Source organism: Bombina bombina, chromosome 2 (genome assembly GCF_027579735.1).
Source record: "Bombina bombina isolate aBomBom1 chromosome 2, aBomBom1.pri, whole genome shotgun sequence".
Taxonomy (NCBI): domain Eukaryota; kingdom Metazoa; phylum Chordata; class Amphibia; order Anura; family Bombinatoridae; genus Bombina; species Bombina bombina.
The window spans coordinates 699,715,303-699,731,288 of record NC_069500.1 but is presented as its reverse complement, the minus strand read 5'-3'; the positions used below and the strand labels follow the sequence as shown (position 1 = coordinate 699,731,288).

Sequence of the window (15,986 nt, the reverse complement as noted above, 5' to 3'; positions counted from 1 at the left end):
TTGGCATCTTGGTTGAAATCTTTAATTCATCTTGCCTATGTTGAGTCGGGTAAAACTCCGCCTCAGAGAATTACAGCTCATTCTACTAGGTCAGTTTCTACTTCCTGGGCGTTTAGGAATGAAGCTTCGGTTGACCAGATCTGCAAAGCAGCAACTTGGTCCTCTTTGCATACTTTTACTAAATTCTACCATTTTGATGTATTTTCTTCTTCTGAAGCAGTTTTTGGTAGAAAAGTACTTCAGGCAGCGGTTTCAGTTTGAATCTTCTGCTTATGTTTTTCGTTAAACTTTATTTTGGGTGTGGATTATTTTCAGCAGGAATTGGCTGTCTTTATTTTATCCCTCCCTCTCTAGTGACTCTTGTGTGGAAAGATCCACATCTTGGGTAGTCATTATCCCATACGTCACTAGCTCATGGACTCTTGCTAATTACATGAAAGAAAACATAATTTATGTAAGAACTTACCTGATAAATTCATTTCTTTCATATTAGCAAGAGTCCATGAGGCCCGCCCTTTTTTTGTGGTGGTTATGATTTTGTATAAAGCACAATTATTCCAATTCCTTATTTTATATGCTTTCGCACTTTTTTATCACCCCACTTCTTGGCTATTCGTTAAACTGAATTGTGGGTGTGGTGAGGGGTGTATTTATAGGCATTTTGAGGTTTGGGAAACTCCTGGTAGGAATGTATATCCCATACGTCACTAGCTCATGGACTCTTGCTAATATGAAAGAAATGAATTTATCAGGTAAGTTCTTACATAAATTATGTTTTGTACCCACGGTATGCTGATGTTCTCTCTCACTCATTCAAGTTCTAAATTAATTTATCATAGAGGACTGTTAGGATTGCTAGCAATAAAGCTGTAATCTGACCCCAGATTTTCTAAAATCGTCCTTTGCAAATAATTTAATCTAGCATACTGGGTTTATATAGTTATTTTTTGGTACCATTATTTGGTTTTATTTAATATTTTTGAGGATTGGGTTTCATTTACCACAAAATTTACTTATTTATTGTACTCCACTTTTTATATGCAAACAGATTTGCAGCATGATTGGTTTAGATCATTATATACAAATGCTATTAACATTCAACCAATTAGAGCTCCCATAGGTTTTTAAATAGCAAGTGTATGTTAGAATTTTTTACAATAGCCTGAGGAAACAGCCCTGTGTAGGTTGAGAAATGCGTGGCTTTTAAATAAAGAATTGTTTTTAGTATATACAGTACAGTTGCTATCTTTTGGACTTTGCTACTTCACATCTTGGGGATTGGAGCGAAACCTGATTGGCACTGGAGATCAGTCTGCTGGGCGGCTGAGAAGTCCCAGTATACCTATATTGCCCCTGGAAGTACTTTTAATGCTGTAAGTGTGACCCAAATATTACACTCTGCTTACTCCAAACTGTACTGGGCTATGGTGGTTTCTTTTTTTCTTCATATAGGAACTAGCTGTGAGTAGGGGTTTGGGAATCTTTGCCTCTCCTAGTGACAGGGAAGAGTAATTCCAAGGAGTAATGGATTGTGGATTCTCACCACCATGAAATAAAGGAATTTATCAGGTAAGCATAAATTATTACTTTCAACAAAGTCTTTCAACAAAACAAATTAGATAATAGAAGGACATTGGAAAATTGTTTACAATCACATGCTCTATCTGAATCATATGTTTCACATCCCTTTAAGTTTCCTGCTTTTTCATGTTTAAATAGCATCTTTGATAGAAAAGGTATTTTATCTATCTATCTTTCTTTAACAGATATTGTTTTTTAATACACACTTTGTTAATGAGTATAAATAAGTAGCAATTGCTGTTTAGTAAAACCTATATTGCTTAAAGCAGTTAGCCAGGACTAGCATGTCAAACGTTGAGTCAGGGTGTTGGGGCATCCACTCAAGAAGGATTATTGTGCTCAGAACAGCATGGAATTGCTAGTACGGAACTCATATCAGCATCCTCAGCTTTCCCGGCAATATCAGCACCTTCTGTAACCAGACCAATTGTCCAGAGTTTATTGTTCACTGTAGCCAAGGTACCTCTGTCATTTATACAACCTTCTTTATACTTAATAAATGCTGATAATTAGATTTGGCTATTGTATACTAACTTACCATTTAATTTAGCTAGTAACAGGTGTTTTGTATGTCCAGTCACTACTGGTGGGATAATCCAAGGGCCACAAATACCTTATACATACACTTATGCTGCAGATGTCATCACAAAATAAAATTAGATTCTAATCACATTTTAGTTAAAAATTCATAGGAAATAAGTTACTATTAATTAATTAGTTTAACTGTATATTCTACACAATTTTTTAAAATTTGGTACAAATAAATATGAGTAATTAGCTAATGAGAATAACAGATTAATTGTGTTTATTTTCCAATGAGTGATGCTGAGGGTCACACGAAACTCTTGGAGTGCCAGATGTGGCCCTGGGACTGTAGTTTGGGCAGCCCTGATTTAGAGGATTTACCAAGTCTTGGCCTTTTGGGGAAATGGTGTAAAGACAAGGCTCATCTTTTCCTTATTTGTTCTGCAGCTTATGGATTTTATCTAACATGGTGCTGTTTTCGAAGTCTATTTTAGTTCTCTTTAAGTGCAGGTGGCTGCTTTTTCAGTTGTCATTCGGAAAAATATTGTTCTTTGCCCTGAGTTTTTTTTTAGACTCCAGATTAGTTTTTCCAATTTCTTAGCTTGCCATTCCTCCAAGAAAGCTAAATTTAGCTCTCCAGCATTACCTTTTTTAATCCCTTTCATGCTGTGTTTAAAGTGGTTGTCTTACATTAATCTTCACAAATAATTAGAGCTTGATGGATGAAATATGATAAATTCTGTGTATTTACTGCATTTGTGTTGGTGACACCATTCTGCAAATACTATGTTCTTTCTTCGGAAAAGAGGACAGAACAGACGCAGCCCGACTCAAGTGAAATAAAATTTAATGTAGCGTAAGTGCGCAAAGTACAAATGGATACTTACAGGATAATAGATCAAAACGAGCAATAAAAGGGTTAAACCCCAATGCGGTGTAGGGTCGGCATCTGTTCCAATTTGAAAAGGATAAATCTTACATGTCAGATCTACCTCAGTCGCTGTGGAAACCAAGTGTAGAACAGGGTGCAGGATATTCCTTCTGATTATTTACAATAACTGCCGAGTGTAAGAGACTCTGTAGGATTTATCCTTTTCGAACAGATGCCGACCCTAAACCGCATTGGATTTTAACCCTTTTATTGCTCGTTTTGATCCATTATCCTGTAAGTAGCCATTTGTACTTTGCGCACTTACGCTACATTAAATTTTATTTCACTTGAGTCGGGCTGCGCCTGTTCTGTCCTCCTTTCCAGTGTATCTTTTCCTCTGATGGGATTGGAGAATACCCATCAAAGTCATGGGCTGCAAACGACCATACGGAAGGGAGACCTGTGAGATCCGTACAAGTAGTGTCTACACTCCCACTTCCATTCCATCCTAAAGGAGTAACCGGCTTTCATCTTTTCTGCTCTAAAGCAACATTATTTCCAGGATTGTCAGCGCCAAATACCGGTATCAGTAGCTTATGTTCTTTCTTCATTCTTGTGCATGTTGAGGAGCTTCTGATGTTTGCAGCAAGCAATACTGGAGATACAAGGGAAAAATTATTTTTTAATGATTAGGCAAAAACATGATTAGGCTTATAGCAAACAAACAGAAAAGAAGCTGTGGGAATAGAGGGCCACCACAGATTTTGCCCTAGGGCACAGTGATGTCTAGATTATCTTTTATTCCCCCAAAAGAAAACTACCAGGCTAAGGAAAGTAACTTATAACATCAGTGTCATAACTTCTGTGTGATGATGAGGATATAGATAGTGATTGGTGAATATGTACGTATGCAAGATTCTCATTTGCTGACAGTTCTCATCTGGTGGTAGAGGAGCAAAACTTTGCCTATGTGTTAAATCCTTTATCAATAGACATATAATAAAATACAAACATTTGTTTAAAAATAAAAGTTTTTAATAAAATAGGACATATTACTTTTTCAATAGAATATCACTAGAAATCAAGTGAAAGTTCTAGGGGGGGGGGGTTCTTGGTGGAAAATAAAAATAACAGCTATACAACGTTAGGTTTTGTGCAGAGCAGCTTCTGTGATCTATAGATACGTCTTGAACCGGTTGTCACAATAATAATCTTATTCATCCTGGGAAGAGCTAAAAGTAAAAGTAAGCAGCTCCTAGACCACATAAGGTGAACACTAAAACATAAATGTCTGGAACTTGCAGTCACTGCACTTTGCTTCTTGTAGAAAATGATTATGCTTTCTTTAACGGGCCTGCAAGACTAATTTACCATGGTAGCGCTTTAGTGTAATGTTTCTCTTAATGTGCTCCCAAGTAAAGTACCTAAGTTTTGGCTTTTGTTTATAGAAAGTGATAAGATAAGCATGTCTGTTCTTGCTGTAGGCTCAGTCCATTTGCTTGTTCCTGAGAATAAACATAAAGGAGCCATTCCCCATATATTTTATACACTGGAGCTAGTATAGCAATTACTGGAAATGCATTAACGGGAACACATTTTACAGTACAGTGTCATTTTAATTACTATTTTATATTATTATTTCTGATATCCTATATATTATGAACTGTTTAAAGCTAAATATCCTCCACTAGTTACACATTGTCTGTATTTACCTTACTGGTATAATGCTGAGAAAGCCAATGATGCAAATCACAATGAAGATGAAGCAATAAGTACTGTGCCACTCTAGCGTAACTTGATACACCTTGTTGAATCCCGCGGAACTGCTCACACTAATTATTTCAATGGCCAGCTGAAGAAGAACAAAGACCTTACCTGATAAAAATAAAGAATATTCCTTTTAAAAAAATATTGTTACTGTTGGTTATATTTTCACCTTCATATATCTGTCTGTCCGTCTGTCTATCTTTCTGTCTGTCTTTCAATCTTCCAAACAACAACAAAAAAGGCAAGCGACAACCATGTTTCACCCCTTTCTTCCCTGCTGTGGGAAACGGACGAGGTCGGTAATGATCACTTCACACTCTATTGACTTACAGAACTACAAAACAGTATAAGGTTGAGATAAACCTCTTGATTAGTATGAGATAAACTAAAACACCAGACATTATTGCTTGGACGCTGGACCACTCCCACTTCAGTACAATTAGATTATGTGTTATTCTATAGGTAGATAGACAGGATGATTAATCAGACACTTACTTTTTATATTTTAAGAGGGGGAAAGGAGAAATTAGAGCTTTCAGAATATGCAGACTATATGAAAGCTATGATTCTAATATACTGGAATAAAGATATGCTAATTCTGGGCTAGATTATGGGTGGAGTAGTATTTTGCACTTCTGCTTCTTATTGTTTAAAAAGATAGATAATGCCTTTAATACCCATTCCCCAGCTTTGCACAACTAACATTATCATATTAATATACTTTATAACATTTAAACCTCTACATTTCTTCCTGTTTCTAAGCGCCTGCATACAGCACATTCTTTTTTTATTAGCTTTTCACAGCAAGAGACTGCTAATCCATGAGGGCCATATAGATAACATTGTGCTCTCTCTCGTGTAGTTGTGCAGGAACCAGCACTAATTGGCTAAAATGCATGTCAATACATAATAAATAAATACTGATGTGATAAGAGGGCTGTCAGAAAGGGCTTAGATAGAAGGTAAGCACAGAGGTAAAAATATATCATGGGTTGTTAAGGGTTTTTTGGCCCATAATAGCGCAGGTGTCACCACCAGCGGCAAAACCGCCCTATTACAACCTCCCTCCCTCCTGCAAGCCTTGTATTATAGAGCGGTCTTGCCTATGGCGGCAAGAGCCACGTTGTCAAGCAAGCAAGCCCAATTGAAAGACAAGCGACATACAGGGTACATTGCTGGCCATTAAGGGGTTAAAAAAAACGTGTTAGCTGTGCAAATCTGAGGAATGGATAAGAAAAGGATTATCTATATTTTTAAATAATAAACATTTCACTTTAACTTTGCTACAAATAAGCTTTTTACAAGTTGAAAGTAAAATATTTTTACACAAGTGCTAACCCGACGTGTGCAAAAAGTCACCACTTTGAATATCGCAAACGTGTTAACATACTTTCACATAGACTTCAATGGAGCACGAAAAATGGGAAAAACCTAACACCCTTACTTGCGCGCAAACCAGATCAGATTTTTTAAATGTACACTACTGTTACACCAGATATGAGTTGCACTGGGATGACACTGTGCCCTGGCAGGCTCTGAAACGCACACGTGTGAAGGAAACTGACTGCTATTATTACACAGTCAAATTTCTAGTTTTTTTTTGTAACCCCTTAATGACCGAGGACGTACGCCATACGTCCTCAGAAAAAATACAGTTAACGCCTGACGTATGGCGTACGTCCTCGGTTTGGAAAGCAGCTGGAAGCGATCCTGATCGCTTCCAGCTGCTTTCCGGTTATTGCAGGATGCCTCGATATCGAGGCATCCTGCAATAACAAATTTTACCCCTCCTGTGCAGAGAGAGCCACTCTGTGGCCCTCTCTGCACCGGGCATCGATGGCCGCATTTGTTGCATTTTATTTGCAAACTGGGTACTGGCAGACAGCTGCCAGTACCCAATATGGCCACCAATAAGGCAGATGGGGAGGGTTTGGAAGCTGTTTTGGGGGGGATCAGGGAGGTTGGGGGCTAAGGGGGGATCCTACACAACAGCATATGTAAATATGCTAAATATATATATATAAAAAAAAGATACCTTTTATTTTAGTACTGGCAGACTTTCTGGGAAGAGAGCTCTTTGGGAGGGACGCCAAAGCCATATATGTCTGCTATTTCTGAACAAAGGGGATCCCAGAGAAGCATTTACAACCATTTGTGCCATAATTGCACAAGCTGTTTGTAAATAATTTCAGTGAGAAACCTAAAGTTTGTGAAAAAGTTGACTTTTTTTTTAATTTGATCGCATTTGGCTGGTGAAATGGTGCCATGAAATATACCAAAATGGGCCTAGATCAATACTTGGGGTTGTCTACTACACTACACTAAAACTAAAATTAACCCTACAAGCTCCCTACAAGCTCCCTAATTAACCCCTGCACTGCTGAGCATAATACACGTGTGGTGCGCAGCGGCATTTAGCGGCCTTCTAATTACCAAAAAGCAATGCCAAAGCCGTATATGTCTGCTATTTCTGAAAAAAGTGGATCCCAGAGAAGCATTTACAACCATTTGTGCCATAATTGCACAAAATGTTTGTAAATGATTTCAGTGAGAAACCTAAAATTTGGAAAAATGTAACTTTTTTTTTATTTGATCGCATTTGGCGGTGAAATGGTGGCATGAAATATACCAAGATGGGCCTAGATCAATACTTTGGGTTGTCTACTACACTGCACTAAAGCTAAAATTACCCCCAAAAAGCTCCCTACATGCTCCCTAATTAATCCCTTCACTGCTGGACATAATACACGTGTGGTGCGCAGTGGCATTTAGCGGCCTTCTAATTATCAAAAAGCAACGTCAAAGCCATATATGTCTGCTATTTCTGAACAAAGGGGATCCCAGAGAAAATGTACAACCATTTATGCCATAATTGCACAAGCTATTTGTAAATAATTTCAGTAAGAAACCTAAAGTTTGTGAAAAAATTTGTGAAAAAGTGAACAATTTTTTATATTTGATCACATTTGGTGGTGAAATGGTGGCATGAAATATACCAAAATGGGCCTAGATCAATACTTTGGGATGTCTTCTAAAAAAAAATATATACATGTCAATGGCTATTCAGTGATTCCTGACAGATATCAGTGTTCCAATGTAACTAGCGCTAACTTTGAAAAAAAAAAATGGTTTGGAAATAGCAAAGTGCTACTTGTATTTATGGCCCTATAACTTGCAAAAAAAGCAAAGAACATGTAAACGGGTATTTCTAAACTCAGGACAGTAGATGAGTAACAGATTTTGGGGGTCAAAGTTAGAAAAAGTGTTTTTTTTTCCATTTTTTCCTCATATTTTATAAAAATTTTTATAGTAAATTATAGGATATGATGAAAATAAAGGTATCTTTAGAAAGTCCATTTAATGGCGAGAAAAACGGTATATAATATGTGTGGGTACAGTAAACGAGTAAGAGGAAACTTACAGCTAAACACAAACACAGCAGAAATGTAAAAATAGCCCTGGTCCCAAACGGACAGAAAATGGAAAAGTGCTGTGGTCATTAAGGGGTTAATGTACACTACTGTTATACCAGATATGAGTTCAACTGGTGTGACACTGTGCCCTGGCAGGCCCTGAAACGCACACATGTGAAGGAAACTGACTGCTATTATTTCACAGTCAAAAAAGTGTTGTTTTTTTTAAATGTACACTATTGTTACACCAGATATGAGTGGTGGCACTGGGCAAGTGGGCACAGTATACGCTGTGAGCCTGACACACACGCTGGCAGGCAGGCAACTGCAATTAGATTACACAGGAAAAAAAAAAAAAGCAGACATGTTCTAGCCATAAAAAGGGCTTTTTGGGGTGCTGTCCTTACAGCAGAGATCAGATGAGTCCTTCAGGACTGTAGTGGACACTGAATACACTAGCCTAGCTATCGATTTCCCTATGAAATCAGCAGCAGCTACACTGTCCCTCCTCTCACTAAGAATGCAGCTTCCGAATGAATCTAAAATGGATGCTGTCCAGGAGGTGGGAGGGAGGGTCTGCTGCTGATTGGCTGGAATGTGTCTGCTGACTGTGAGGTACAGGGTCAAAGTTTACTCAATAATGACGAATAGGGGGCGGACCAAACATTGCATATGTTCGCCCTTTGCAGCGAACGCGAACATGCTATGTTCGACGGGAACTATTCGCGACATCACTATTCGCGACATCACTATTAATTAATATTAATGCCTCCTCCGTTCAGTCCCGGGCACCTAGTGGCAGGGTGATGTCTAATTCCCAGACTGCCTTGTGCTCACAACTTTCAAGAGCAGTTATGTAGGGTCTGGTGGCATTACAAGGGCTTGCTTTCACCTTTGAGAGCCCACTATAGAGAAAGGAAGCTGCGGAGCAAAGTTAGTGTTAATTTTATTTTATTTTTCTTTCATGTAATTGGCAAGAGTCCATGAGCTAGTGACCTATGGGATATACATTCCTACCAGGAGGGGCAAAGTTTCCCAAACCTCAAAATGCCTATAAATACACCCCCCACCACACCCACAATTCAGTTTTTACAAACTTTGCCTCCTATGGAGGTGGTGAAGTAAGTTTGTGCTAGATTTTTACGTTGATATGCACTTCTCAGCATGCTGAAGCCCGGTTCCTCTCAGAGTACAGTGAATGTCAGAGGGATGTGAAGGGAGTATTACCTATTGAATACAATGGTCATCTGTTATCGGTCGTAGAGATTTCTTCTCCTACCTCCCTTTTCAGATCGACGATATACTCTTATATACCATTACCTCTGCTGATTCTCGTTTCAGTACTGGTTTGGCTATCTACTTTATGTAGATGAGTGTCTTTTGGTAAGTATGTTTTCCTTTTATTTAAGACAATCTCAGCTATAGTTTGGTACTTTATATGTAAAGTTCTAAATATATATTTTGTACTTATATTTGCCATGATTCAGGTTAATCAGTATATTTCCTTCTTACAGACTGTCAGTTTCATTTTGAAAAAAAAAAAAAAAATGTTCTTACCTGAAAATGTTTCAAATTGACTTTCTTTTCTAAATTGCAGGCTGTTAGGCTCGCGGGAGCGCAAAATGCTATAATTTAATGCGTCATTTTTGGCGCGTGAGACTTTTTTGGCGCGAGAATTACGTTTGTTGACATCATTTTGTCATTTCCGACGTCTTAGTTGGCGCCGAGAATTTTCACGTAGTTGCATCATCTATGACGCTTGTGTTTGTTGCAGATGTTCTTGGCGCCAAAAAATATTTTGTCAGTTGTGGGCGTCCTACTTTGCGCCAGATTTTTGACATTATTTAAGTCCTTATTTAATTTTGCTTCTGGTTTCCAGAGGCTTATTCTGTTTGCATTTTTTCCCATTCCTGAAACTGTCATATAAGGAAATTGATAATTTTGCTTTATATGTTGTTTTTTCTATTACATATTGCAAAATGTCTCAATCTGACCCTGTCTCAGAATCTACTTCTGGAATGCTGCTGCCTGATGTTGGTTCTACCAAAGCTAAGTGCATTTGTTGTAAACTTGTGGTAACTGTTCCTCCAGCTGTAGTTTGTGTTAGTTGTCATGATAAACTTTCAAACGCAGACAATATTTCCATTAGTAGTAAATCATTACCTGTTGTTGTTCCTTCAACGTCTAATTTTCAGGATATTCCTGTTAATGTGAGAGAACATGTTTCTAATTCTATTCAGAAGGCTCTGTCTGTTATACCACCTTCTAATAAACGTAAAAGGTCTTTTAAAACTTCTCATAAATTCAATGAATTTTTAAATGACCGACAGCATTCTGATTTATCTATCGCTGATGAGGATCTATCTGGTTCAGAAGATTCTGCCTCAGATATTGACACTGACAAATCTTCATACTTATTTAAAATGGAGTATATTCGTTTTTTATTAAAAGAGGTGTTGATTGAATTAGATATGGAGGAGACTAGTCCTCTTGATATTAAAACCAGTAAACATTTAAATTCAGTTTTTAAACCTCATGTAGTTATTCCAGAGGTTTTTCCAGTTCCTGATGCTATTTCAGATGTGATTTCTAGGGAATGGAATAGTCTGGGTACTTCATTTACTCCTTCTTCAAGGTTTAAGAAACTGTACCCTTTGCCGACTGATAGATTGGAGTTTTGGGAAAAGATCCCCAAAGTTGATGGGGCCATCTCTACTCTTGCAAAGAGTACTACTATTCCTACGGCAGATAGTACTTCTTTTAAAGATCCTTTAGATAGGATGCTTGAATCTTATCTAAAGAAGGCTTATTTATGTTCAGGTCATCTTCTTAGGCTTGCAATTTCTTTGGCTGATGTTGCTGCGGCTTCAACTTTTTGGTTGGAAACTTTAGCGCAACAAGTACCAGATCATAATGTGTATAGCATTGTTAAGCTAATTCAACATGCTAATAATTTCATTTGTGATGCCATTTTTGATATCATTAGAATTGATGTCAGGTATATGTCTTTAGCTATTTTAGCTAGAAGAGCTTTATGGCTTAAATCTTGGAATGCTGATATGACTTTTAAATCAACGTTGCTATCTCTTTCTTTCCAAGGTAATAAATTATTTGGTTCTCAGTTGGATTCTATTATTTCAACTGTCACTGGGGGGAAGGGAGCCTTTTTGCCTCAGGATAAAAAATCTAAGGGCAAATTTAGGGCTGCTAACCGTTTTCGTTTCTTTCGTCAGAATAAGGAACAGAAACCCGACCCTTCCCCTAAAGGAACGGTTTCCAATTGGAAGCCTTCTCCAGTCTGGAATAAATCCAAGCCATTTAAAAAATCAAAATCAGCCCCCAAGTCCGCATGAAGGTGCGGCCCTCATTCCAGTGCAGCTGGTAGGGGGCAGACTAAGATTTTACAAAGATGTTTGGATCAATTCAATCCAAAATCATTGGATTCAGAACATTGTTTCTCAAGGGTACAGAATAGGTTTCAAAGTAAGACCGCCTGTGAGAAGCTTCTTTCTCTCACGCATTCCAGTGAACCCAGTAAAGGCTCAGGCTTTCCTGAAGTGTGTTTCAGACCTGGAATTATCTGGGGTAATTGTGCCAGTTCCTTTTCCGGAACGGGGTCTGGGGTTTTATTCAAATCTGTTCATTGTTCCAAAGAAAGAGAATTCTTTCAAACCAGTTCTGGATCTAAAAATTTTGAATCGTTATGTAAGAATACCAACATTCAAGATGGTGACTATATGGACTATTCTGCCTTTTGTTCAGCAAGGGCATTATATGTCCACAATAGACTTACAGGATGCATATCTTCATATTCCGATTCATCCAGATAACTATCAGTTTCTGAGATTCTCTTTTCTAGACAAGCATTACCAATTTGTTGCTCTTCCTTTTGGCCTAGCAACAGCTCCAAGGATCTTTTTAAAGGTTCTCGGTGCCCTACTCTCTGTAATCAGAGAGCGGTGTATTGCGGTGTTTCTTTATTTGGACGATATCTTGGTACTTGCTCAGTCTTTACATTCTGCAGAATCTCACACGAATCAACTAGTGTTGTTTCTTCAAAGACATGGTTGGAGGATCAATTTACCAAAAAGTTCCTTGATTCCTCAGACAAGGGTAACCTTTTTAGGATTCCAAATAGATTCAGTATCCATGACTTTGTCTCTAACATAGAAAAGACGTCTGAAATTGGTTTCAGCTTGTTGGAACCTTCAGTCTCAGTCATTCCCTTCAGTAGCTTTGTGCATGGAGGTTTTAGGTCTCATGACTACGCAATCCCCTTTGCTCGTTTTCACATGAGACCTCTTCAGCTTTGTATGCTGAGCCAATGGTGCAGGGATTATACAAATATATCACAATTAATATCCTTAAATCCCAATATTCGACTATCTCTGACTTGGTGGTTAGATCCCCATCGTTTAATTCAAGGGGCCTCTTTTGTTCGTCCAACCTGGACTGTGATTACAACAGATGCGAGTCTTTCAGGTTGGGGAGCTGTCTGGGGATCTATGACAGCGCAGGGGGTTTGGAAATCTCAAGAGGCAAGATTACCAATCAATATTTAGGAACTCCGTGCGATTCTCAGAGCTCTTCAGTTTTGGCCTCTTCTGAAGAGAGAGTTTATTTGTTTTCAGACAGACAATGTCACAACCGTGGCGTATGTCAATCATCAAGGTGGGACTCACAGTCCTTAAGCTATGAAAGAAGTATCTCGGATACTTGCATGGGCGGAATCCAGCTCCTGTCTAATCTCTGCGGTCCATATCCCAGGTATAGACAATTGGGAAGTGGATTATCTCAGTCTCCAGACTTTACATCTGGGAGAATGGTCTCTTCACCCAGATGTGTTTTTTCAGATTGTTCAGATGTGGGGGCTTCCAGAAATAGATCTGATGGCTTCTCATCTAAACAGGAAACTTCCCAGGTATCTGTTCAGGTCCAGGGATCCTCAGGCGGAATCAGTGGATGCGTTGTCACTTCCTTGGAATTATCAACCTGCTTATGTCTTTCCGCCTCTAGTTCTTCTTCCAAGAATGATTTCCAAAATCATAATGGAGCGTTCATTTGTACTGCTGGTGGCTCCAGCATGGCCACATAGGTTTTGGTATGCGGATCTTGTTCGGATGTCCAGTTGCCAACCTTGGCCACTTCCGTTAAGGCCAGACCTTCTATCTCAAGGCCCGTTTTTCCATCAGGGTCTCAAATCATTAAATTTGAAGGTATGGAGATTGAACGCTTAGTGCTTAGTCATAGAGGTTTCTCTGACTCAGTGATTAATACTATGTTGCAGGCTTGTAATTCTGTATCTAGAAAGATCTATTACCGAGTTTGGAAGACTTACATTTCATGGTGTTCTTCTCATAAATTCTCTTGGCATTCTTTTAAAATTCCTAGAATTTTACAGTTTATTCAGGATGGTTTGGATAAGGGTTTGTCTGCAAGTTCTTTGAAAGGACAAATCTCTGCTCTTTCTGTTCTGTTCCACAGAAAAATTGCTAATCTTCCTGATATTCATTGTTTTGTACAGGCTTTGGTTCGTATCAAGCCTGTCATTAAGTCAATCTCTCCTCCTTGGAGTCTTAATTTGGTTTTGAGTGCTTTACAGGCTCCTCCGTTTGAGCCTATGCATTCTCTGGACATTAAATTACTTTCTTGGAAAGTATTGTTCCTTTTGGCCATCTCTTCTGCTAGAAGAGTTTCTGAATTATCTGCTCTTTCTTGTGAGTCTCCTTTTCTGATTTTTCATCAGGATAAGACGGTTTTGCGAACTTCATTTAAATTTTTACCTAAAGTTGTGAATTCCAAAAACATTAGTAGAGAAATTGTTGTTCCTTCGTTGTGTCCTAATCCTAAAAATTCTTTGGAGAGATCTTTACATTCTTTGGATGTGGTAAGAGCTTTGAAATATTATGTTGAAGCTACTAAAGATTTCAGAAATACTTCTAGTCTATTTGTTATCTTTTCTGGTTCTAGGAAAGGTCAGAAGACTTCTGCCATTTCTTTGGCATCTTGGTTAAAGCTTTTGATTCATCATGCTTATTTGGAGTCAGGTAAATCCCCGCCTCAGAGGATTACGGCTCATTCTACTATGTCAGTTTCTACTTCCTGGGCTTTTAAGAATGAAGCTTCTGTTGATCAGATTTGCAAAGCAGCAACTTGGTCTTCTTTGCATACTTTTACTAAATTCTACCATTTTGTTGTTTTCTCTTCTTCAGAAGCAGTTTTTGGTAGAAAGGTACTTCAGGCAGCTGTTTCAGTTTGATTCTTCTGCTTATAATTTCAGTTATTTTCATTATAAAGATTAAAACTTTTGATTTGGGTTGTTGATTCATTTTTCAACGGAATTGGCTATCTTTATTTTTATCCCTCCCTCTCTAGTGACTCTTGCGTTGGAGTTCCACATCTTGGGTATTTGCTATCCCATACGTCACTAGCTCATGGACTCTTGCCAATTACATGAAAGAAAACATAATTTATGTAAGAATTTACCTGATAAATTCATTTCTTTCATATTGGCAAGAGTCCATGAGGCCCACCCTTTTTATGGTGGTTATGATTTTTTTGTATAAAGCACAATTATTCCAATTCCTGGTTGATGCTTTCGCTCCTTTCTTATCACCCCACTTCTTGGCTATTCGTTAAACTGAATTGTGGGTGTGGTGGGGGGTGTATTTATAGGCATTTTGAGGTTTGGGAAACTTTGCCCCTCCTGGTAGGAATGTATATCCCATACGTCACTAGCTCATGGACTCTTGCCAATATGAAAGAAATTAATTTATCAGGTAAATTCTTACATAAATTATGTTTTTCTGGTTGCTTGAGAGTGCCGCTTGCTTGAGTTCCAGTTAACTGAGAGTATCTATCTATCTTTCTATCTATCTATCTATCTATCTATCTATCTATCTATCTATATATATATATATATATATATATATATATATATATATACACACACACACACACACATTTATACATTTTTCAATACATTTCAAAGATGCATACTGTCACATTCCTGTGTCTGGTTTGTAGTAAAATATCTCCAGTATTCAACGCTACCTTTTAAGATAGCAACATCTTATTGAATATTCACCAAGGTTCTTAAACAGAGGTCAAAAAGTGAGGTTACTTTATAGTTCACTTTCTAAAAAACAGAATTGTATACAGATCAGGGCCTGATTTGTCTTTCACATTCATCAGTGAGGCTCTGAATGAAAATTCTGTGGGAAATGGCATCTGTTATCCAGAAGATAAAATTGGTAAGATGTTATAAAATACATGGATGCCAAATCTCTGACTTTCAAAGATACTTAATTTTATAGCTCATCTAAAACAGCATCTAGGCTGGTGAATAGACTTGCAAAATCTGTCATAAGGTCTCTCTTTAGCAACCTGATCCATCTAACTACGGATTCACATTCCAATGGTTGGGCAGTAGTCTGTCAAGGCCAGTATGTTCAAGTTCTGAGGGAAGACAATCTTCAAACGTTCTATCAATAAATACAGCATTTTCAGCACATTCTGGGTTGGACATCTATGAATATTACTATTTTTTTCAAACAACTGCATCATATCTCAACCATCAAGGGAGGAGGGCTCGATTTATCATTCATATTCTCCTCTATTTTCTCCTAAAAGTTTGCATGATAAATAATGCCCCTATTTATCATTTAAAAATGTGACTAAAATTGGGCAAGTTCGACTGTAAAATTCTCCTACTCTGTTCCCATTCTACTTGGAGAACATGTTCTCCAAAAAAGGGTTACATTAGATCCGTTTAGGGTTCAATTTATCAAGCCTTCTCCTGCTCTTTGACTGCAGGTTCTCACAATTCA

The 15,986-nt window shown here is 38.0% G+C and overlaps 1 protein-coding gene across 2 annotated transcripts in view; it reads right to left on the bottom strand.

Moving 5' to 3' along the window:
- Window positions 1–3,322: 3,322 nt before the first annotated feature.
- The window catches only part of LOC128649421 (thymic stromal cotransporter homolog), a 103,101-nt gene continuing 90,437 nt past the window's right edge, over window positions 3,323–15,986 (bottom strand). The window contains exons 5-6 of one of the 2 annotated variants that reach the window (XM_053702677.1): window positions 4,690–4,852; window positions 3,323–3,632 (exon numbers count right to left, since the gene is read on the bottom strand). In XM_053702677.1, coding sequence (XP_053558652.1) covers window positions 3,572–3,632; window positions 4,690–4,852 — 224 coding nt within the window. In that variant the 3' untranslated portion in view covers window positions 3,323–3,571. The remainder of the gene's footprint in view (window positions 3,633–4,689; window positions 4,853–15,986) is intronic. The other variant, XM_053702678.1, reaches the window with a different exon arrangement.